The following is a 23542-nucleotide window of genomic DNA, read 5'->3' as shown; positions in this document are numbered from 1 at the left end:
CCCAGGGACTGGGAGTGTACTTGTGTGTGTCCCCTGGGTGGGTGGGGGTGCCACTGCTTCCTTTATACGGGAAAGGACCCTCCTGCCCACTCCACGGGGAACAGCCTATACTTGGTAGAGGTCTCATCCACGCGTAGCCGGTTTGGCAGACAGGTAAACTGAGGCATGCAGCAGCCGGACTGGTGTTGAGTGGGGAGTGAGATCTCAGGCCCCGGACCTGACACCTGCAGGCTCTAGCCACCCCCCACCCCGCCATGCCACCACCATCACCCTCTGAGCTCTGATCACCGCCCAACTGGGTCCTGAACTGGGGCCAACTGGGCCAAGGGTCTCGGCCACCTGCTCCGGCCAGTCCCAACCCTCCCATGGCGGCTGCCAGACCCTCAACCCCGCCACCTGCTTCGGGGAGCCCTCCCAATCCCTGGAAGGACCGTGTGGGAAAAGGGGGGTGCCCTTACCTGCGCACAAGCAGCCTTAGACCCCCCAAGCGCCTCCAGGGGACCCCAACTTTGGACTCCAGCCTTCACCGCGCCGCCCGAGGCTGCCTTATAACGGGTGTAGTGGGCAGGGCCTCCGGGAAGCGACCTATGGGGGAAAGACTTGTCGGGGGTGTTCCCAGAGGGGCGGAGCTGGGCGCCCCGGCTCTGCGACATTGCCATAGCAATGCGGGAGCCGAGAGCCCCAGGACGCAGTCGGTCTGGACTTTAGCCAAGTCACCCTCACCTGAAGGGGCATCACAGGCCCTACCGAATTACTTTTTTTTTTTTAATTTTAATTTTTAAAAACAGCGAGGCAGACTGGAAGCGTCTTTCCATCTGGGGCCGGGTTCGAGCCAGGAACTTCCTCCAGGTCTCCCCAATGGGAGGTGCAGGAGCCCAAAGCACTCAAAGATTTACTTTTTTTTTTTTTTTTTTATTGGAAAGGCAGACATACAGAGAGGAGAAAAAAGGAAGATCTTTTTGTCCGACGATTCACTTTCCAAGTGGCCACAACGCTGGAGCTGTGCCGATCCGAAATCAGGAGCCAGAGGCTTCTTCTGTGTCTCCCACGCGGGTGCAGGGTCCCAAGGCTTTGGGCCGTCCTCCACTGCTTTCCCAGGGCACGAGCGGAGCTGGGTGGGAAGCCGGGAATTGGGGCTGCTGGGATTAGAACTGGAGCCTGTATGGGATCCTGGCACGTGCAAGCTGAGGACTTTAGCCACTAGGCTACTGTGCCGGGACCCAAACTTTATTTATTTATTCCTTCTTTCCTTCCTTTTTTTCTTATATATAGGGTTGGCCCTATCCCTCAAGTCCCCATGTCACAGATGGGCACACTAGGGCTCAACCTGCTTACTCTACCACGACTCCGCAGGGACCCCCACGAGTGAGGAATCCTTCTCGCTTGACTCCACGCCCCGCCTGGCATCTCTCCATCCGTGCCTGGGACACCCCTCTCCCTCCTGCCCTCGCCTCCTCCCGGGGTTTGGACAAAGGGGGCGTGACTCCAAACTCCCAGCCTTTCCCCACTCTACTGCCCCGCGTCCAGCCCCCACAGCCCACACACTGCACCTGGCAGGCTGTGCCGGGCTCCGAGTGCAGAGGAGAGAATGCTTCAAGCTCTGCCTGCCCCTCAGCCCCCTTCTGGCTTGCCCTGTGCAGGTGCCGGGGAGTTAGGGGACATTGCATGCTACACTTAACCTGCAGGCAAGGGCGGAGAGACGTGGATGATCGCCCAGGGCGCTGGCGCTGGCAGAAATCCCAGGAACAGGACACCGGACACCGGGCAATGGCCACTGAGTTTATTTCCAGTTAGGTCCCTCCCAGGACGGCAGGAGGGACAGCATAGATCACACAGATCACCTGGGCTCCCGATGCTGTGTGTGCCCCGTTTTTTCCTCCTGAATTCCCAGAAAGCTCCCTAGGGAAACCCAAGGGGTTTTCCCCGGGGGGTGTAGCCTCACTGATTCAGTTACGCAATTTTTAAAAAAGATTTATCTTATTTTTATCGCAAAGTCAGCTATACAGAGAGGAGGAGAGACAAAGAGGAAGATCTTCCATCCCATGATTCACTCCCCAAGTGGCCACAATGGCCGGAGCTGAGCTGATCTGAAGCTAGGAGCCAGGAGCTTCCTCCAGGTCTCCCACATGCCTGCAGGGTCCCAAGGCTCTGGGCCAACCTCCACTGCTTTCCCAGGCCACAGGCAGGGAACTGGATTGGAAGTGGGGCTGCCGGAATTAGAACTGGTGCCCATATGGGATCCAGGTGCTAGCAGGTGAGGACTTGAGCCATTAGGCTACTGTGCAGGCCCAGGTAACTTCTAATCAGAGAAAAATTGGACCCAGGCCCAGCACTCCAGGGAAGACAGGGTGGCCAGGGCTTGGCCGGAGGGCAGGACAAGAGGGTTGAGGGAACCCAGAGGTGTGGAGAGTGGGAAGGCTGGGTTCCCCCTCCCCAAGGAGGCTGGGCTACTTGCTAAGTGGGGAGAGGCGAGGGGAGGTTGCTGTTCCCCCAGGACGGTAATCTTCCTTCTTGCTGGCCCAGCCCTCGGCCTCCCTGGCTGCTTCCAGGAGCGACCTGCCCGCCCAGACCTTGGGCCGGGCACAGCGAGTGTTGTTCAGGAAGAACACCTTGTCTTGGTTACGGAGAAGCCAGCTCAGGAGATCTCCCAGCTTGTGGTCACACAGCCAGGGGTTCCCAGAGAGGTCCACGCCTTCCTTCAGCTCCCTGAGGGGCAGCCCCAAACTGTCCCACAGCCCCTGGGGCACGCTGGCCAGCAGGTTATTGGACAGGTCCAGCATGTCGAGGTGCCGCAGGGCACGGAAGGCGCCAGCTCCCACCTCAGCCAGCCTGTTCTCACTGAGGAACAAGTGGCTGAGGCGGCCCTGGGAGGCCAGCAGTTCCCCGGGCAGCTCCCGCAGCTGATTGCCCTGGAGGTACAGCCACTGGAGCTGCACCAGGCCCCTTAGCAGGTGAGGGGACAGGCTCTCCAGCCGGTTGTCTGAAAGGTCCAGGACCTGCAGGCTGCGGAGCTTGCTCAGCAGCCCCGGGGGCAGCGTGCGGAGGCCGTTTCCGGACAGGTCGAGGAAGCGCAGGGCCCACAGCCCGTGCAGCCCCGTGGCCTCCAGTACCTGCAGCTTGTTCTGCTTCAGCACCAGGGTGTGCAGGGCAGCCGCATCCTGGAAGAACCACGGCGGCAGCTCATGGAGGGCGTTGCGGGTCAGGTCCAGCACCTGCAGTCGGGCCACAGGCTGCAGCAAGGTGGCCGGCAGCTCCTGTAGCCCATTGCTGGACAGGTGCAGCTCCCGCAGCCAGGAGGCGCCTTGGAGGGCATCTGCCGGCAGCTCTGTCAAGTTGGAGAACTCCACGGACAGGTGGCTGATGTCGGCCGGCAGGGGGCTGGGGAAGTGTGGGGCTGAGTGGCAGGCGACCGAGGTGCCATTCTGTGAGTGCCACACCACACAGCCAGGGGGGCTCCAGCTGAGCCCCGGGGTCGCAGTCCCGGCTAGCAGCAGCAACAGCAGGAGAAGACGGGGTTGCAGGACCTCAGGGCTGCGGGGGGTGACAGGGGGCACTTGTCAGTGGAAACCCCACGAGCCCATGTAACCCCAGCCCAGCCTGCCCGGGGTTCCAGTCCTTCGTAGTCTTCCACCTTCCAGTGTGAAAAGACAGCTGGCGAACTCCTATTCACCCACACAAACTGTCCCCGTTCCAGTGCCCTCCCCCGTACACACTCACTCCGTGTCCCACAAAGCCAAGTCTGCCCTTTGTCCCTGGTGTCCATCCAGCCCTCCCACCTAACCCCCACCTCCCCGGCCAGGGCTCCAGGTTCAAACAAAGAGTTTGAACAGGTTGTGTGACCGGGTGTCCTGCTGCGGACAGGTCCAGCAGCCCACGCTGGACGGGAAAAAGGGAGGTTGGCAGGTGGCATCCCAGCCCACAGGAGACTTGGAGCTTCTCCCCTAGGGCCCGCATGGGACCAACCCTCTCTCCCTCCCTGACCAGGGCCCCTTCTCTGCAGGTGCACACATGCAGGACACAGCCTGCCTGTGCCCTAGCCCACTGCTGCCCCAGGGGCACACCGTGGTGTCCGCGTGCTGCAGAATGTCCTAATGCAGGCCCAGCTCTGCCCAGAACAGACAGGCCCAGGGAGGGAGGCAGGGAGGGATGGGACTGGGGGGCAGGGTTTGGGAACCCACCTCTGGTTTGGTTCTCCGTTCCAGGGGGACATGGTGGTCCTTCTTTTTCTCTTCTAGGCTCCCTGGGCTCCTGAAAGGTAACTTTGGACCTACCCAGTCCAGGGCCGGCCCCCTGACCCCCCAGGGAAGTCCCCACCCTCCCCGCGCCAGGGCCTGTGGTAGGAAGAGGAGAAATCAGATTGCAAAATCGCTTCCTGGCAAGGGCTTCCCGCCCAGCCCCTCCCAGGCGCTGTTTCTAAACCAAGTGTCATCCTTTCTCTGCTCTCTCTCTCTCTTTTTTTAAGATTTATTTTATTTTTATTACAAAGTCAGACATACAGAGAGGAGGAGAGACAGAGGAAGATCTTCTGTCCGATGATTCACTCCCCAAGTGAGCTGCAACAGCAGGTGCTGCACCGATCCGAAGCCGGGAACCAGGAACCTCTTCTGAGTCTCCCACGCGGGTGCAGGGTCCCAAAGCCTTGGGCCGTCCTCCACTGCTTTCCCAGGCCACAAGCAGGGAGCTGGATGGGAAGTGGAGCTGCCGGGATTAGAACCGGTGCGTGCGTTCAAGGTGAGGACTTTTAGCCGCTAGGCCACGCCGCCGGGCCCCTCTGCTCTTCTTGTTTTGGGGGTGAGGAGTGAACTCCTAGGAGTCTCTCAGACTACGTCCCTTGCTCCCCACACCCCCACTAGCCTCCCTGCAAACCCGGGACTCCAGAGTCAGGGTTGCCAGGTGTTGGGGGTGGGGGGTCACAGGTGCGGTGGGCACCAGAAAGGCCCCTCCCTTGAAAATGGACAGTGACATTTTTTTTTCCCCACATAATGAAGTTGTGTTCGTGGCCAGTAACGCTCTCTTCCTCATGATGGTTTCAGACCTAATCCTGAAATCCCAGCTCTGCTTCAAACACCCGCTGGGCCAGGACGCCACTGTCCTGGACCCGTGGCCCCATCAGGCTCCCGGCTCTCGGCTGCCCGCTTCTTGGTTCTGACGGCCAGCCTGATTTGAATCAATCTTATCGTCCAACGAGTGCACGCGGCGGCTACGCAATTCCCTATGAGAACAGCTTTGGCCACACCACATTGAGGTCTAAATATTCCAAATGTAACAGCATATATTTGTTATGTTTTCTTAAATTTGCTTATTTGAAAGGCAGCGTTTTATTTATTTGAAAGGTAGAAGAGAAACAGAATCTTCTATCAGCTGGTCCATTCCTTCATTCCTGACAGACATGTGCTCCACGGCTACACCAGGAGCTTCCTCTGGGTCTCCCACATGGGTGCAGGCTCCCAAACACTTGGGCCATCATCTTCAAGTGGCTTTTTCTAGGCCTTCAGCCTAAGAAGTGGAGCAGCAGCTGGGACTCAAACCAGCACCCTTGGGGGATGCAGGCACCACAGGCAGCAGCATAACCTGTGATGCCACGCAACACCAGCTCCTGGTGCTGCATGACGCAGTAACGGAAACACGGATCCAATCCAAACCTCTTGAGCAGTGCCCTCGGAGCATGCCCCACGTCGGGGGACCCTGGGATGGGAGGGAGGCTGGGTGGGCCTCCCTTTATCTCCCCCCTACCCCAGATAATAATAACAAAAAGACATGCAACCCCTGTAACACGAGGGCTGGATCTCTGCAGCTCACCGTCTGTCTGCAGACCACCCCCCACCCCGAGCAGTGTGGACTGGAAGCAGGCAGGCTGGCAAGGGGACCCCTGCCCTAGCCACTGAAGATCGAACCCCTCCCTATCTCCACGTCCAAGCCACCCAGGCCAGCAGCCGTGGGTGAGGTGGAGAGGGGGGTGACCCCACCCCCTCCTGCCCTCCAGGAAACAGCAGACGCAAGAGCCCTGGGGCCGGCGGTTGTAAACAGTTTTATTGATGGGGAGAGGGGCAGGGCTCCACTGGCCACGTGGCATGCATGGACAGCCGGAAGTCCGCGGGGCATGGTCACAAGGGAACAGGTGGCGCCGGACGGACGTTCTGCCCACCCTGGGGCCGTATTTACAGGAGGCCCCACCCGCCTCTGTCGCCCCCCCTCCCAGGCCCCCCTGAAAGCCCTTCAGACACATTTAGCCTCCGTGGCATCTAGCAGTGTGTGTGTAGGGGGCTTCTCTCCCCTCTGCTCCTGGCCCAGGCCACTGGGGGATCACCACCGTCGCACAAGACACTCATCACACACGCCCAGCAAAAGCCACACTCCCAAACAGGTGCAGACAGGCCCCCTCCCCGCCCCTTGCACACGAACACAGCATGCACACACGCGCACACACACACACACCCCACACATACATACACACACACCACCACCACCACCACGAGGGGTGGGTGGCGCCTGGGGCCGGAGGCGGGGAGCCCCCCTACACCCCTTGCTCCGCAGAGGCCCCCTACCCCCACCCCGGGCCGCCACCCGGGGAACGGGAGTTGTGCAATTGGTTAGAAAACTGCGAAAGAAAGGAAAAAAATAAAATGAAAAAAAAAAAAAATCCGGAACCTTTCGCGCAGGTGAATCTCAAATCCTTAGCAAACTCTGCCCGCCCCCTCCCCAAAACCGTGCCAGCGTCCTGCGGTCGCCCCCCCACCGCCCCACCAACTCCGGCGGGAGGAGGAGGAGGCAGAGGAGACGGTAGTGGGGTTGCAACTTGTGCTTCCGGGCGGCGGAGGGTGGGTCCCCCACCGGACGCAGGCAGGCGGGGCCTGGGGTGGTGGGGGGCTGCCTCTCCAACTCCCACCGCACCCCACCGCACCCTCCGGGGCCTGGCGTCTCCCACGCCGCCTGTGGCGCTCCGGCTCCGCGTGGACGGCACGGTCTCCTCCTAGGGCACCGGGGGCGCAGTCCTGTCCGCCGCCCCATAGGGGAGCAGGTGGGCCAAGTCCGTGGCGGGGCGCGCGTGGCGGCCGCGGGGTCGCTCCCCGGACCGGCCCTCGCCGCTGTTAAAAGTGTGCGTGCGGCGCAGGGCAGCGGCGGGCGGGCCGTGCGGGCCGGCTCTACGGAGGCTGCCCGTGGTGCCCGGGGGGCTCCAGGGCCTGGCCAGGCTATCGGCCGAAGCCGGGATGGCGTCCGAAGGGCCCGTGGGCGCCGACACGACCCGCCGGCGGTCCGGGCTGGCGTGGGGCGTCAAGGGGAAGTCGCCATGGATAGCTCGGCCCGGCCCGGGCACGGGGGGCTGCTCGGGTGCCCGGGTCGGGCCGAGCAGCAACAGGGAAGACGAGGCGGACAGCAGTGCGTGGCCGTGCTCCCAGGCGCGCGCGGCCAGGGCGTGCGGGGCCGGGTGCGGGGTCGGGGGCAGGCGCTTCTGGGGCAGCGGCGTCTGCTCGGGCGTGGGCAGCAGCCCCGAGTCCAGATCCTGCAGCGCGCCCTGCAGCAGCGTGGCCTTGGCCCAGCCGTTCTGCATGAGGGGCGCCAGCAGGGCCTCGGGGGGTCCCCCGGCGCCGCCCACGCCGCCGCCCAAGCCTCCACCACCTCCTGCACCTCCGCGACCTCCGGGGCCGCCCGCCCTGCGCTCGCCCAGGCGGCTCACGCTCAGCACCGCCTCGCCCGCGCCGTGCGCCAGGATGGCCTCCTTGTCCTTGCGGCGCGCCAGCTCCCGCCGCTCGCGGAGGCCCACGAACCAGCCCACGCTGAAGCCCGACACCACGGCGCCCACCACGAAGGCCGCCACCGACGAGGTCACCAGCAGGTTCACCGACACCAGCCCCGCGCGCTCCTCCGACAGGCTGGCGCGCAGCAGCCCTGGAGGGAGCGCGCCGTTAGCGGGCGCGCGCGTCGTGTCCCCAAAGTCCCCCCTACCCCAACTCACACGCGCGCGCGCCCCTCGGCCTTGCCCCGTCCCCAGGCCAAGCAGGGCACCAGGCTGGGGGGTCCCTAGGCCAACATCCCCCCCTTGCCCTCACCTGTGCAGTCCCCCAAGGTTGCGGTACTGGCACCAGTCACGTCCTGCTCAAAGGTGACCCTGGGGCGGTGGGAGCAGGAGGAGGGGAGGTGGGGTGAGGTGCGTGGATGCAGGACCCGGCCCTCCTCCTCCTCCTGCCCCTTCTCCCGGATACCTGGTGCCCGGGCTGAGGAAGACGCAGGAGCCGTCGGGGGCCCAGCCACAGTAGGGGTCCTGGCTGCCAATGCAGTTCCTGGGGCATGGGGAAGTTGGGGGTCTCCATGAGCTACGCCCGTCACCCCTACCCCAGGGTGCGGTGCGGTGCGGCTTCGCAGGGAGGCCAGCTGGGGCTCCCCGGGGTCCCCCAGCCCTGTGGGTGGGACTGGACACCTGGCACTCGTCCTTCCTGCAGCCGCCACCAGAGGGTGTGTGTGCGCGGGCCGACCGGCCAGTGTCCACACGAGGGACACGCGTCCCGAAGCCCCCTCCTCTCTCTCTTTCTATCCCCTTCTCTCGCTCCTTCTCTCTCTCCCTCCGTGCCCCGGCGCCCAGCTCTTGTACAGACCCCACTGCTGCATCCTCTGTTGCCCCACCCCACGGGCACCCCCTTTTCTCCTCGGGGTTGGTGGGCTGACTCACTTCATGCACCCCGAGTGTTGCTGGCAGCGGGCCACGGGCACCCGGACCACGCAGCGGGGGAAGGCGGCCAGCAGGCCACCCGACACCGCGTCCAGCTCCAGGCTCAGCAGCCGCTGCCCCGACTCCCCGCTGCCGGCTCGGCTGCACCTGCGGGGAGTGGGGGCAACAAGAGGGGTCGTGAGACCCCCATCTCCAGGGCTGTGCACAGCCCCGCCTCCCAGGGCCCTGGTCCCACCACCCGGCCCACCTGTCGGGTCGGTAGGTCTCGAACTCCTCCAGGAAGACGCTGGGCCCCGCGGGCCCCGAGGCGCTGGCGTTGGGCCGCACGAGGAACTTGAGCACCGTTCCGGCCTCCGAGCCCAGGAAGACCACCGTCTGGTTGCCCCAGGGGCCGGCGCCCACGTCCACGGCCACGCGCGTCAGCTGGTGCCTGCAGGCCATGGGGTCGGGGTCACACACAGGCCCCCTACCCAGCAGGTCCCAGTCCTCCCTGCGCCCCCGCAGCCCCGCGCACGGACCGCAAGAGCGTGCGCACGATCCAGGGCGCGTGGCCCAGCGAGGGCACCGCCTCATCCATCAGCGGGTGCGTCTTGACGAAACTAAGGATCTCATCGGGCAGGGCGCTGGAGGCGTTGTACTGTGAGCCAGGAGCGGCGCAGCAGCCGGGCCTGGAAGGACAGACCGGTGGTGGGGGGGGACCGAGTTACCTGCCGCGGCCTCGCTTTGCCCCATCCACGAGATGGGTACAGTCCAGCTCCAAACTGCAAATCTAACTCCTCCCACACACAACTGCCCAGCTGCCCCTTGCTCGGCCCTAGGTGCTTGGGCCCTACCAGAGGGATACCCTGCTCTGTGTCAGGGTTAGCTGGAGAGGCGGGCAGTTCTCACCGGGGCCGCGGCACCTGGTCCTCAGGCACCGGGGTCCAGATGGACTCGGGGGATTTCTGCTCGCGGAAGCGGCCCTCAAACACGGCGGCCACCTGTGTCATGTCGAAGGCGCAGACGGCCGAGCCCGGGATGCTGCGGGTGTGTGGGGGGGAAGTGGGTGAGGGTCTGGAGTGGGGGCCAGGCCTCCCGGGGAAGGGGGCGTGGGGTCAGCCGGGGCGGGGTGGCTGACCTGTTGCCTGGGGTGGAGAAGACCCCCAGGACGACGGGCCGGCCCCCGAGGCTGACCACGCCCGTGACGGCCTGCAGCACGTTAAAGTAGAAGTGCGAGTCCCCGGGCACCGAGCAGTTGAGGCGCGCCTTCAGGAAAGAGGTCCACTGCTTCTCCAGCACGCGGGGCGAGCCGCCCACGTCGTTCTTGCACACGCGGGCCACGCGTGACACCACCACCTGGGGGAGGGGCCACAGCCGGGCCTGAGCACCCCCCAGAGTCTCCCCTCTCATACCCCGCCCACTGGGAGGTGCCTACCACCCCGATGCCCCTGCCCAGCATCCCCCATTCCCGCCCTGGTGGAGGCATCTCCTCCAGGGTCCCCAGACCAGGCTCTGTTGGAGATGGTGTTGTACTGTGGGGAAACTGAGGCACGGTGAGAGAGGGAAGGGAGTGACCCAAGTGACAGTTGGATGGATGAGTGGGTGGGAGGGTGGATGGATGGATGGATGGGTGGGTGGATGGGTGGGTGGGTGGATGGATGGATGGGTGGATGGATGAGTGGATGGATGGGTGGGTGGGTGGGTGGGTGGATGCGAGGATGGGTGGATGGGTGGGTGGGTGGGTGGGTGGATGCGAGGATGGGTGGATGGGTGGGGTGCACAGGCGGGTGGGTTGGTGGATACACATCGTGAAATCACAGGGAGGGCGGATTGGTTGAAGATCGGGCTCAGCTGTGGAGCAGGCATGAGTGCGTGGGGGAAGCAGGCGGTGGTCGAAGGCGGATGGGGGCTGGTGGCTGAGTGCGGGGACGGGCATGGCCAAGTGAGATGACGCTGCAGGCCTCCAGCTCAGGCCCAGGGACCCAGCTGCTCCTACCAAGCCCCGGGGTCGGCAGGAGGGGCACCCGGTGGGTCCCTGGAGCTTCCCCCTGCCCGGCAGGGAACTGGCTCTCACCTTCTCCAGGTAGCTGAACTCCATGGCGATCTCCCGGAAAAAGAAATAGACGTGGCTGCCCCACTCGACGGCGTGAACGAAATAGGGCTCTGTGGGGGTACCGGGGGTCAGGGTGTGGCCCCTGCCGCCCCGGGGCGGTGACTTTCAGGGGGTGGGGGGTGCCTGGGCTCGGTGGTGGGGGGCTCACCTTTGAACCATTTGGAATCATGCTTGACCGTACGCAGCGTGGGCCTGTCGCCAAGGCTACGGTAGATGACAGCGTCGATGGCCAGGAAGTCGGTCACGGTGGCCGTGAAGAGCATCCTGTCTGGATGGGGAGAGGGGTGGGGTGGCGGCGGGACGTGAGACGGCCGCGATGCCCAGCAGGTGCCCCGTGTGCCCCAGCCACGCAGAGAAGGCCACCCCGCGGACCCCAGGGGCAGCCGTGCTCACCAGAGAAGAGGGCCACATTGGCGTGTTTGGGGTCGTAGGGGCAGCGGGCCATGCCACTAATGTTGTCCCCGATGGGCTGCAGCGTGTCCATCTGTGGGGACAGTGAGGCCTGAGTGAGGGACACAGCCCCCCACCGTGTCCATGGACCCCAGCTTCCCTCCAAGCCCTAGGGTCCAGGGGAGTCCTGGCTGCCCCCCGCCATACCCCCCATTCTTGCATAACCTTGCCACTCTGGGCACAGGTGGACATGGCAGGGCTGGGACCTAGCTGCACACGGCCGAGCTGGGCTGAGCTGGGGGGCAGCTGGACACAGCCGTGCTGGGCACAGCAGGACACGCCGAGCTGGGCACGGGGGCGTCTCCGCGAAGGCTTCCTGCAGGAGGCCGCGGACTCACGCTGTAGTTGGCGCACACCGGGTTGAAGGCGTTGGAGCCGCACACGAAGAGCGTGGACTCGTCCCGGGGCAGCAGCACCTTCACGAAGTTACGACACTCACCCTGGGGAGGGGGCGGAGACTGCTGGGTGGGCGGGGCCAGGGCGGTGTGGGCGTGGTCATTGCTGCGGTGGGCGGGGCCAGGGCCCACTCACCTCCTGCTTGCCCTTCATGCGACACACGTTGATGTCACCGGGGTTGGAGCGCCAGGTCAGCTTCTGTGGACAGCAAGGACAGGTGAGGGGGCCCGGGACACCTGGGCGGGCAGGTGAGGGGGCCAGGGACACCTGGGCGGGCAGGTGAGGGGGCCCGGGATCCCAGGCTGCTGCGGGGTCCCCGGCTCTGCCACCCAGCCACCCGCCTCCCCGCGCCCTCACCCGCTGGTACCGCAGCTCCGTGGCGGTCGGGGGCTCCAGCTCCACCCGGTAGAGGTTGTCCCTGAAAGAGGGGCGGAGTTAGCGACCCTGGGGGGCCTTGGTCCCCGTCCCCCAGTGTCTGACCACCCTGACCCCACCGCCCACAGCATCCACCACCCCCCAGTCACCCCACGCCCTCTGTCACCCAGCACGGGGGCCTTGGTCCATCGGGGACCCCCGTCCCCCAGCGTGTGACCACCCTGACCCCACCGCCCACAGCATCCCCCACCCCCAGTCACCCCACGCCCTCTGTCACCCAGCGCGGGGTTCTTAGCCATTGGGGACCCCCGTCCCCCAGTGTCTCCCCCCCCCCCCGGCCTCGCCGCCCACAGCATTCGCTGCACCCATGGCTGCCCGTGCGTCACCCAGCGTGCCCCCACCACCCCTGTACCTGTCCCCAATGAAGAGTGTCCTGTTGACACGCAGCACCCGCTGGATGTGGAGGTCCTCGGGGTCCTCCGCGGGGCTCGGCCGCCCCGGCCCGCTGCCCACGAACACTGGATAGTGGTTCAAGTCTGCCCAGGGCCAGGGTGCACAGGGCATGAGCCAGGCCCGGGGCCGGGGGACGTGCATGGTGGGCCCAGAGCTTTTTCCTCCCAGCCTTGGGGACGGGGAGGGTGGGCAGCAGGTCCCACCGGCAATCCAAACCCTCCCCGCTGTACCCCCTCTTTCCCACACACCCCTCAAACTCACAGTCCCTGGGGGCCACGCTGAGCGGCGGCGGCTCTTCCGGAAAGAGGCTGTGGCCGCCTCCCAGTAGCAGCAGTAAGAGCAGCAGGACCAGGCCGGGAGGGGATGCCCGCGGGGTCCGCATGGCGACACCTGCCAGCAAGGGGCGGGACAGGGCAGTGAGCAGGGAGGGAGCCAGTGAGCTTTGACCGAGGGTCACCCCAAGAATGAGCCATCATCATGGCCATCTTTATGACCACACACAAAATCGGGCAATGTTGTACTTGATTTCATCAAAAACCCCTCTTGGGCCCAGTGCAGTAGCCTGGTGACTAGAGTCCTTGCCTTGCACGCGCCGGGATCCTACATGGGCACCTGTTCTAGTCCCAGCTGCCCCGCTTCCCATCCAGCTCCCTGCCTGTGGCCTGGGAAAGCAGTGGAGGACGGCCCAAAGCCTTGGGACCCTGCACCCGCGTGGGAGACCCAGAAGAGGCTCCTGGCTCCTGGCTTCGGATTGGCGCAGCACCGGCTGTTGCGGCCACTTGGGGAGTGAATCATCGGACGGAAGATCTTTCTCTCTGTATATCTGACTTTAGCAACCCCAGGGAGCTGCAGGATCTCGTAGCACTGCGAGCTGCTTGCTGGCCCGGAACCTCGGGGACCTGGTGTGTGCAGGGTGGTGGTGGTTGGGGCAAGGCGCCTGCTGAGCCCAGCCTGCCCGTCCCCCTGTGACAGGTCAAGGGGCTTTCTGGGTGTGTGAGGCGGGGACCCCCAGCCACCTCCCCACGCCCACCCCTGGGCCCCTACCAGAAAGGGGAGGAGGGGTCCAGTGCAGGTCCCCCAGCAGGTTCTCGTGTGACTGGTGGGGGACTTCTTCCGGCCCAGCCCTGCCCGGAGGCCCAGAGTAAACAACAGGAAAGCTGGGGAGCGTGCCCCAGCTGCCTTCCTCTTCTTCACTGCGTTTCCAGGATTTGTGACTCATGAGACCCCGTGTGTGTGTGTGTGTGTGAGCACGCCCATTGCACCGCCTCAGCCCCACTTCCTTCCCTGGCTCCTCCTCCACCTCCTTGTCCCCCCAAATCCAGCTCTGACCTCTGACCTCTGACCTCAGGGCTTCTGCAGTGCCCTCTCTTCCCAGTGGCCTGTCCCCCCCGCCCCCCGACCATGGTACTGGGCCGACGGCATCCAGGAGCTCCCTGCTCTCAAATCCCCCAAAGCTTCCTGACCTTCTCCCCTACAGGCTCAGAATCGGGGTACACAGTGGCCAAGCTTCCTACCCCACAGGCACCTGCCCTGCCCCGCGCCAGGGAGTCACAGAGCAGAGACAAATTGAACCCTAGAAAGCATCTGGGGAAGTCTGGGCCACCTGGCCTCAGTTTACCTCACCCCCACACCTCTTCCCTAGCCCCCCTCCCCACACCTGCCAAGCCATCTGGTTCTCACCATGAAACTGGAGGTGCCATGGCCAGCAGCCGCTCGGCACCCGGCTGCCCACCAGCGGCCCCACCACCTGCCAGCCTGGGGCTGCTGGGCACCTGGCCGTGGGCGTCAAGTGGCAGGGAGCGGGGGGGGGCACGTGTGTGTGTGTGTGTGTGTGTGTGCACGCGCGCACCTGTGTTGGAGCCCCTGGGAGGAGCAGGGGGCATTGTTGGCCCTGCAGCCCCCAACGCAGAGTACCCGGATTCAAGTCCCGGCTCCGAAGGCAGCCGGGACCCAGACATGGACACTCCACCTACCCTCCTTCCTGGGACCCCAGACTCACCCTCACATGGCTGCCCTTCCCCCCAGGGCCTGGGTCCTTGGGCCTCTGGTTTTTTTGTCCATGGCCAAGGCCAGCTCTACCCCTGGGTGCCCCCGGGGTTGCCTCCAGCCCTTGTCCCCTGTCAGAACCCGCCCGGCTGTAGAAGTGGGGGTGTGGGGGCTCACACGCCTCTGTATACATTTCAAGATCAACTTGGAAGCTCTTAGAACCAAGAAAACTTTTGCTGAACCCTTGTCAGGTCAGACCTGGGGGTAGCCGCGGCTGACCTGGGTCCCACACGACCGTCCCCGCCTGCTGTGGGCTCCGTGGACACCAGAGGGCAGAGCGGAACCCCCGCCTCTCCCACAGCACAGGCTGGGTTCAGGCCCCAGGGCCCTTGCATGGAGCGGTTTCTATTGTTACCCACAGCCTCACCTGCTTCTCAGCCTCAGGTCCCTACGGAACATGCCCCACCCCCGCATTCCTCCCCCAGAGCCCAGCTCTGCTCCCTGAACCCTTGGCGTCCGCGGGGCGATGGGTGACAGTGGCCAGAGGATCCCATACCTGACCCCCACCCCGCGGAGGCGACAGCAATACATGTGGTCGGTGGGAGTGCAGCACATGTGGTGTCAGCATCCTATACGGACACTGGTTCAAGTCCTGGCCGCTCCACTTCCCATCTAGCTCCCTGCTCACACACTCGGCAAGCAGTGGGGGATGGCTCAGGTGTTTGGACCCCTGAACTTGTGTGGGATGGAACTCCTGGCTCCTGGCTCCGACCTGGCCCCACGTTAGCCATTATGGTCATCTGGGGAGTGAGCTAGCAAACGGACCATCTCTCTCTGTGTCTCCCTGTCACTGTGCCTTTTGCTAAGTAAATCAATCCTTTGCAATCAATAGCCTTACTATTACTGCTGTCATTGCTGTTGTTATAGTCCAGTTTGATGCTAGAGGGTCTCACCCTACACCGCCCCGAACGATGACTTCCCCCAGCTGCCCCCTGCCCCGCGGCCCCTGTGCCCTAACAGGTTCACCTCGAATCGTCTTTGCTTCTGGAGACCAAGCCTGTTGGCACCGGAGCCCCCCAGCACCCCTACTCCATCCTGTCCCTCCCACTTCGCTTCTCACCCCCACCACCAGGTAAGTCCTCCACTAGGCGCCCCTGCTCACACCTGCCACGGCTCCCGAGTACCCTGCTCCAGACCAAACGCAAGTCTACACCCCTCCCAGCCCGGAAATGGCCCCAGCCTCCCTCCCGCCCTCCCCCATCCCGACCCACTCAGGTTTTGCCTTTGTTCCAGCTGGGCTCTGTCCTCAACGGTAGAGGAGGGGGGACCCCTGTGGCCACCACCACTGACCTCCTGGCCACCACAATGCTGCAGCTCGCCTGTCAAGCCCAAGCCTGGCTGTCCCTCCAGCCCCAGGAAGCCTTCCTGGATTACCTTCAGTTACTGACCCAGTTCTGTGCAGCTGCCCCCAGCTGGATACCACATCCACGCTGCTTCCCTCCTGCCTTATCCCACTTCAGTATTATTTGTTCACTTGTTCCAGGAGCAATGGTTGGGCACCAACTGTTTGCACAACACTCCCCAGGATGGGGAGGGGGAGCAGAGCAGGGACCAAGTTCCTGGGTCACAAATAGGGAGAGAATGGGGGGCACTGTAGCAGGATGGGGGTGTGGAGGAGGAGGGGGGCTTTGGAGCCATAGCCTGGGGGTGGGACCTGTCACAGGGTGCCTACTTCCTGAGCCTCTCCATCCCAGGGCGAGGGACCTGTGTTCCCCTGCCCAGCTCAGGGCCATGACCACGAGGTGGGGGGAGGCAGGATCCCGGCTCCAGTTCCACAGAAGGTGCCCCCCACCATCCCAGGGCCGCTGTCCCTTGGGGGGATCGAGTGGCCGCCTGCCTTCCGGGGCTGTCCCTGCAGCAACGAGGTCCGGTTACCAGCTCTGCTTACAGCTGCCTCGTCCAGCTGCCGTGGCAGCCCCCACGCCGGCCCAGCCTGGCTCAGGGCTGTCTAGGAATGGGCAGAAGGAGCCCTAGGTTTGGGGGTGCAGGGCCCCCACACCTGCCACCTGTCCGTCAGCTCCTTGCTCCTGAGATCATCAGCCTTGTTCCTGACCCCCCACCCCCCACCCCACCTGCAGTCTGCAAGCCTCAGTACCTCCTCCCACTGTCAGTGGCCGCAGCATGGCCACCCACATTGTGGACCCAGTGGTCAGCACACAGTAGGTGCTTAGCGCCTGGTCCTGTCTGCTGTGCAGCCCCAGGCTGGTCCCTTTCCCTCTCTGTGCTCCATTTTTCCACCAGACAAGGTGAGATTCTCAGCTTCCCTGGAAGTAGGGGGTGTCACAGGGGGTTCTGTCTGTGCCCCAGTAGGGAACCAGCCCAGTGGACTGAAGAACTCAGAGGCTGACAACCCACCCCACGCCCCATCTCCATCAGAGAGGTTGTGCCACCTGGCTGAGGCCACACAGCATAGAAGTGTACAGCTGGGAGACCAGGGCCCCACAGTTGATGGCAGTCACTGCTCGCCCACTGCTGTCCACCATCCACCACGCTGGCCCCAAGCCACTCCCTGGGAGCAGGCGGCAGAAACAGCATCAAGTGGGGGCCGCTGGGCCTGCCGGGGGGGAGGGGTGCTCCTGGAAGGCTGTGTCCCTCCCTGCGAGTCTGTGTGTGTGCAGGGCGGGGTGGAGGGACCTGCTTGGGGAATCCAGCCGTCCCCTGCCCTCCACCATCCAGGGTTCTTCCCAGCTGCCCCTGTCTGGGGGGCGGCAGGAGGAGGGGGAGGGGACCGCCCCCTGTAAATGACAGGCTGGGAGGGAGACTCCCCCCCCCCCGGAGGGAGGGGCTGGACCAGGAAGACAGCCAGGCCCTGCTGGGAACGGAAAACCTTGAAAAAGGAACTCAATAAGACAAAGGCGGGAAGTGGGTCCCCGAGGGGCCGGCCGTGGGGTCACAGGGACCACAAGTAGCGGTGACTCAGGCTTAGGAATGGCGGGACCCGTTGGCATTGGGGGAGGGGGTGCTGGGTGACTTTTCTGTGTGTTTGGGAAGGACGGGTGGCGCTCACTCCATCCAAGGCCTCCTTTCTTCCACCAGGTAGATCCTCAGGGGAGTTGAGACTCAGCATGGGCAAGGGAGCCGATTACCAGCCTGGCTGGACTCTGAACCCAGCCCAGGGTGCCCCGGCCACAAGGTGGCGCTCTGCCCTTCCTCCCACCTGTCACCAAGTTCCAGGGGTCACCTCCTCCACACCCCCTGCTCCCCCCATCCCCCTGCACTGCCCACCCCAGCCTGTCTTCCCTAGATCATACACCAGGGGGCACCTGAGAACACCTGAGTCAGAACCCAGCTGTCCCCCATCACCACCCCAACCTTGGGAGGGGAGATCTGTGTGAGCTCCAGGCCCCCCGCCCTGTCCCCACCTCACTCAAGGAGGTCTCCTTGGAGGAGACAAGATCTCGCCTCGGGGTCCTCCTGCAGCCCGGCAGCGAGGCCATGTCTCCTTCTTCCAGGTCCCCACTCAGTTGTCACCCTTCTCAAAGACACCTGCTCTGACCCCATCTCCCTGCCCTGGTAGGGGAAGGCCTGAGCAGTCTTCAGCGCGTCACCCTATCTCCTGGGCCACTGCTGGCACTGGGGGGGCTGGTGGGGTGGCAGAGGGAAACTGGCATCGCCACGCTGCCCTCCTCTCCCATCTTTGCAGGCGACTGGCCCAACTGGGGCCATGGATGCTCGCTGCCGTATTCCCAGCACCCAACACATAGTAGGTGATCCTAAGATCTCCACCGCTGCACACACATACCCCTGGTCAGCCCTTCAAGCACCAGCCAGGCCTTCCAAGGACATGTGGAACGGAGGTGGCTATTTCCTGGCCACCCACCCGCAGCCGTCCACCCAGAGAGCAGCCCAGGCCACAGACGGGAAGACTCGGGCTTGGCACCCAATACACGCACACACCTGCTGTGGCCACCTCTGGGAAACGAAGGGGTGGGGACCCCCCAGAAGAAAGCCACTACCCACCCAAGTGTCTGTAAAGCAGGTGGCAAACCTCCAGCCCCGACTGGGGAACTCCTACATGCCCATCACGGCCCTGGCTGCAATGTCCTTTCTCCTTCACCGTAAGGCAGCAGGTGGTGCTTGGCACCCTTAGCCTCAGCCAATCCCAGCCACGTAGCGGAGACCAATAGGGATACCTTCTCAGCCCCAAAGCCTGTTGAGGGTGGGCAGGACACCAGAACTGGGGTCCCGGGCTTGTGCAGCACAGGGCATGGCCAGCGGGAGCGACTGGCCTACTCTGACCACCTTGGAGGTGAGAGGTGTTGGCACCGCTGGGCCAAGGTGCATCCTGGGAAATGTAGTCCTGGCCATCCCTCCCAATTTGGCCTCTGGTCAGCTGCTTTTGCATCCTGGGGACATCGGAGCTGGCTACCAAGACAGGAGCAAGAGTGAGTCCCTGGCCACAGGGCTGTCTGAGGGGTGCCCAGGCTCCCATAACCCTTTATTCTGTGTCTCCCTGGAGGGTCTTGGGTGGCCCTGGTTCCTCTGAGCCCTGTCTAGAGCTAAGCTCTTGAAGACAGAGGTGCTGGGGGTGGCATGGGGAGGGCACGGATGCCCCCCAAACCTCAGAATCTCTAAGAGCGAAGGAGTGGGGAATGGCACGAGGGGGACTCCGAGGGTCACCTGCCCCGAGCCCGAGACGTAGCCATGCCAGAGACAACCAGGAAAGCCACTGTCCATGCCGACTGAGGTGCTAAAATCCATTTGGGGAGCCCTGAGGACCTGGCCCATGTTGGGGTGCAGGCTCCTCAGCCTGTTTTCTGAGACGCCAGCCCACCTGGCTCCTGGGGCTCGCTGCACCTGTAGCCACTCCGGGTCCCTCCCCCTGTCTTAAGCCCCCCATGGCTCCCCTAGGGTTTGGAAAAGGAGCTCCCCACCCAGCTCGGTCACTGCCTGCCTCTCCTCTTGGGGCTCCTAAAATAGCCCAGTCCCTTGGGGTTCCCCCCAGCACACGTCACCAAGGTGATCACCCCTGATTCGACAATGCCTGCACTCCCCAATCCCGCTGCCTTCTGGCAAGCCCCTTCTTGCCCTTCAAGCTCTGCCAGCCGGCCAGCCTCGTGCGGGCAGCCCTCCTCAGCTCTGATCAAACCTGACCCACCACCCTGCGATGTTTGTACCCCTACTGAAGCCAGCATCCCCTTCCCCGAGAAGCTGGCCTTGGACGGGGCACACAGGACAGGGCCGCACCCCGGGGTCAGTTCAGGGCAGCCTCTTTCCTGGGAGACAGCAATGACCCACACAGCCCTGTGTCCCTGGGGGGCACCCGGCTCACCTGTCCTGCCCGCTGACGTCATGGTCACCTTGCCAAGGGCAGTGTGATTTCCATCTCCAGCCGGGGCCAGGGAGTTGTGGGTACCATGGACAATGTGCTCCGTGCCCAACGGGGCCGCGGTGAGACACACCTTGGAGCGAGTGACAAGGGACAGGTGCCCAGCTGTGCCCAGGATCCCAACCCAGACCCCAGAGCGGAGTCAGCTCTCCCCGAGCTCCTTGCCCCTGCCCTGGGAAGCTGCAGCTCAGAGAGGGAGAGGATCCTGCCTAGAGCCACACAGCCCACTGCCCTCCAAGTGAAGGTCCACGTCCAGCGAGGCCCAGCCTTCCTTTCTTCCCTCTTACTCCGCTAGCTCCCCGTACCTCAGTTTCCCCACCAGCTCTGAGTAAGAAAGGAAGGGGTAAGCAAGAGTGGGGGAGTGAGGGGTCCCGAGACGCCCTAACTTGTACCCTCTAGCCTGGCATACCCCATACCTTGGCAGTCCCCCCCCCCCAAAATGCTCCCAGGAAACAAGGCAGGTGGGGAAGGAGCTGGGCTGGGGGTGGGGCTAAGGGCCAGAGAGGCTAGTGGAGCTGAACTGGAGGAGAGGAACCGGATTTTCATTTTAGAACTCATATGCAGAGTTTGGAATATGGGGTGGGGGTCTAAGCCAGCCCCTCCTCGTCAGCCCCCTCACCCCCGGCTGACAATCGCTTTCCTGTCTTTTCCTGAACTCCAAATGCCAACCCCCAGGCCTGAGCTGCAAGGCCCCATGCCTCCCCCTCACCCCTCCAGGCCCCAGGGCCTGCCTGCTATGGGGGTCACAGCTCCAGGGGTCAGCCAGAGAGGGCCACAGTGGGGTGAAAGCCCCCCAGACCCTCTACAAACCCCAGGACCCTTGCAAAGGCCCTCCCAGCAGCTTCCAGCCAGGAGCAGGAGTTGGGGTTCAGTAAGGCTCCTTCTGGGAACTCTGAGGGTTGGGGGTTGGGGGTGGAGTGCAGGACACGGGGGCCACGTGAGCTCCAGTCAGAAACCAATCAGCACCCACAGGAGGGGGCCACCCCGGCGCCCCCCACTCAGCCCAGCACGCTTGGAGAAAGGCATTTTCTTTGTCCCTTTGTCAATACTTGGGGGGCCCCTAGGCCCCCATGCCAGCCAGGGCATCAGGCTGGCTGGCCCTGTCCCCTGCTGCGGCCCCTCCCGGAGGCCCAGCGCGGACTCGGCTTCTTGCAGGGCGGCGGGCAGCAGGCTGCGGGGGCGCTCCGGGGCGCCCAAGGGGGCAGCGCCCGAGCGGAGGGGCCTGTGGGCGTCGGGACCCCCAGCCTGGGCCCAGGGAGCCCTCCACTTGGCTCCAGGGACCCCGCCCCCCAACATCGCTGTTCCCCGACCCCTGCAGCCTGCAGGCCCCCACCTGGGCCCCCATCCAGCTCCCCGCGGCGCCGCCGCTGCTGTCGCCAGCCTCACCATTGTGCCTCCTACAGGCACCCCCACAAAAACCTCCACCCGCTGCGGAGCCGCCTCCGAGCCGAGGCCGGTGCCTGGCCTCACACGCAGGCCCCCGGCAGCACGCCCGAGCCCTGGGCCACCCCCATCACCCAGCCTCGGGCTGCGTGCGCCCCAGGCCCGACGGAGCCCAGCCCCTTGCAAACGATGTTCCTGGACCTCCCCCCACCCAGCGCAATCGCTGCATCCGGCGGCACCCCCCATTCTGGCCGCCTCCCCAGTTGCGTGGCTGACAGCTCCTCGAGTTCCTGCGCTTCCCCGCCCCCCCAAGACCCCGGCCGCCACAAATCCACGGTCCTCCCACCAGCAGCAGCAGCAGCAGCAGCAGCAGCAGCAGCAGCAGCAGGGCCAACATCCCTCCCCCGCCACCTCCCGGAGCGCGCGCCCCGGCCTCCCAGCCCCCCGACACCCCCATCCGCGTGCCTCCCCCAACCCCCTCTCCGGACGCCCCGGGGCGCTTACCTCGGAGCCGCGTCGGCCGCGAGTGCGCGGGAGGGCTGAGCGGGGGCGGAGGGCGCGGGCGGAGGAGGGGTTGGGGGGGTCCGTGCGCGCACCTGTCCCGGCCCGGCCGGCTCAGCCGGGCATCCCGGGCTGGCTGGCTGGGGTTGGCGGGGAAGCGGTGTGTGTGTGTGGCGGGGGACGCGATCTTCCCCTCCCCGGGTCCCGCGGCGCTGCGCTGGGGGTGGGGGGCGCTCAGCCCCGGCCCCCCGCGCGCTGGCGTCGGCTCCGGGGGGAGCGCTGCGCGGCGGCCGGACCGGGGGCGCGCCGCGGCCGCATCTCCTCCGCCCGCCGCGGCCGCCGCTGCGACTCGCGGCTCCGCCACCTCCGCCCCCCCACCTTCCCCGGCGGCCCCCCCCAGCCCCCAAAAGCCGGGCTGGAGCCGCGCAAAACCCGGCCCGGAGCGGCGGAGCTGCAGAGCGGAGCCGGAGTGGGTGGCGCTTGGTGTGGTGGTGTAGGGGGAGGGGGGCGACCCAACAGGGTCACCCCGCTTTTGTCTAGATGGATGGGTTTAGCGGGGGGGGGGGGGGGGAGGGTCGCTTCAACTTCGATTCAGGTCTAACCCAGAGTGGTGATGGGATTCACGCGGGCTGGGTCCTCGTGGTTTCCTTTCCCACCTGCGATCTGTTATTCAATCCACAACACCCAGTGCAGGGTGGGATTCCGCGCAAGGTCACCCCGGTGAGAGAGAATTGGAAGAGGGGGTGAAAGTGGGCAGACCCACGCGGACATCTCCCAGTCCCTCCTGCTATTTCCTCCCTGCTCAGGGACCCTTAGGTCCACAGCACCATTGTCCCCCTAACCCCGGGAGGGGGTGCGCACGTGCGGGGAGTCCCCTCACCCCTGGCAGCTGGCAGGAGAAGGAGGGGAATTTCCAGGTCATCCCCCCCAACCCCGGGGTGGGGGTTCAATCCTGGTCACCCCCCTTGGTGGGGGATGTGGTGGCCCTGGCCTTCCTGGTTGTGGTGTGGCCCTTGCCTGCCGGTCCCAGGCAAATCATCCACCTGTTTGCGGCCAAGGCCCCACAGCCCCACATCCTGCCCCTGGAGAGAGACGAAAAGCAAGGAGACGCACCCTCCCTTACCAGCCCCCCACACCCGCGGCCCCTGTGCGTGCTCTGCCCAACATACCGCGCCCCCCCATCTGCAGCCTCTGCTGTCCCATTCCTGCCACAAGCATTTATGAAGTGCCTGCTGTGTACCCAGTTCTGGTATAAGACAAGCACTCAACTAGCAGCAGGCTCCCCTGACCTGGCCTGGCCTGGGGAGCGGGCAGGGGACAGGAAGAGGGAATGTGGAGGGGGAGGGCAGGGAAAAGCCACTGGTTTTGCACAGCCTTGGAGCAGGGGCAGGGCGGGTGGGGAGGTCACTTTAGGCCCAGGGACAAAGCCCCCCCCACCCTGGGGAAGCCCTGCCCCCACTCCCCGGCTCAGCTGCTGAGACTAGTCCTATGAATGAATGGGGCGTTCAGGCTGCGCTCCCAGCCAAGGTCAGGCCGGCTGCTCCCTGCACCCGTCAGGCTCCCTGCTGTCTGAGGCTTGACCCCAGACCCGTTGCCTCGGGCGGAGTGGGGGGTAGGGGGCTCTATGCAAAGGCCTCAGTTTCCCCAGCCCTGGACAGGGAGCGTGTGTGTGTGGGGAGGGGTGGTTGGACGCCCTGTGCTTGCATCAGACTCTCACCAGCTCTAATCCAGGGCAGGTTTTGCAGGCGCCCAGCGGCCACCGACACCTTCCCAGCGCACCCTGGCTGCACCCTGGCTGCGGCCGTGCGACTGTGGCCCGGGGTCCAAGGGAGACCCTTCCGTAGAATGGTTT

The 23542-nt window shown here is 64.8% G+C and overlaps 2 protein-coding genes across 2 annotated transcripts; both read right to left on the bottom strand.

The window, feature by feature from the left end:
- Positions 1-2164: 2164 nt before the first annotated feature.
- LRG1 (leucine rich alpha-2-glycoprotein 1) lies at positions 2165-4312 on the bottom strand. Its single transcript, XM_004595894.2, has 2 exons — positions 4179-4312; positions 2165-3531 (listed from the first exon to the last, which is right to left on the bottom strand). Exons 1-2 carry the CDS (start codon positions 4208-4210, stop codon positions 2448-2450), a joined length of 1116 nt encoding a protein of 371 aa, XP_004595951.2. The 5' UTR covers positions 4211-4312; the 3' UTR covers positions 2165-2447.
- A 1700-nt stretch (positions 4313-6012) lies between these two features.
- SEMA6B (semaphorin 6B) lies at positions 6013-12813 on the bottom strand. Its single transcript, XM_004595621.2, has 16 exons — positions 12693-12813; positions 12391-12514; positions 11961-12021; positions 11739-11801; positions 11546-11647; positions 11151-11241; positions 10906-11025; positions 10719-10807; positions 9783-10000; positions 9554-9685; positions 9184-9333; positions 8913-9095; positions 8666-8812; positions 8202-8279; positions 8049-8107; positions 6013-7887 (listed from the first exon to the last, which is right to left on the bottom strand). Exons 1-16 carry the CDS (start codon positions 12811-12813, stop codon positions 6971-6973), a joined length of 2655 nt encoding a protein of 884 aa, XP_004595678.2. The 3' UTR covers positions 6013-6970.
- Positions 12814-23542: the final 10729 nt, after the last annotated feature.

The sequence above is a fragment of the Ochotona princeps genome, chromosome 33 (assembly GCF_030435755.1).
Source record: "Ochotona princeps isolate mOchPri1 chromosome 33, mOchPri1.hap1, whole genome shotgun sequence".
NCBI classification, from domain to species: domain Eukaryota; kingdom Metazoa; phylum Chordata; class Mammalia; order Lagomorpha; family Ochotonidae; genus Ochotona; species Ochotona princeps.
Note: the sequence above shows the minus strand (reverse complement) of the source record. Positions and strands in the feature narration are given on the sequence as shown.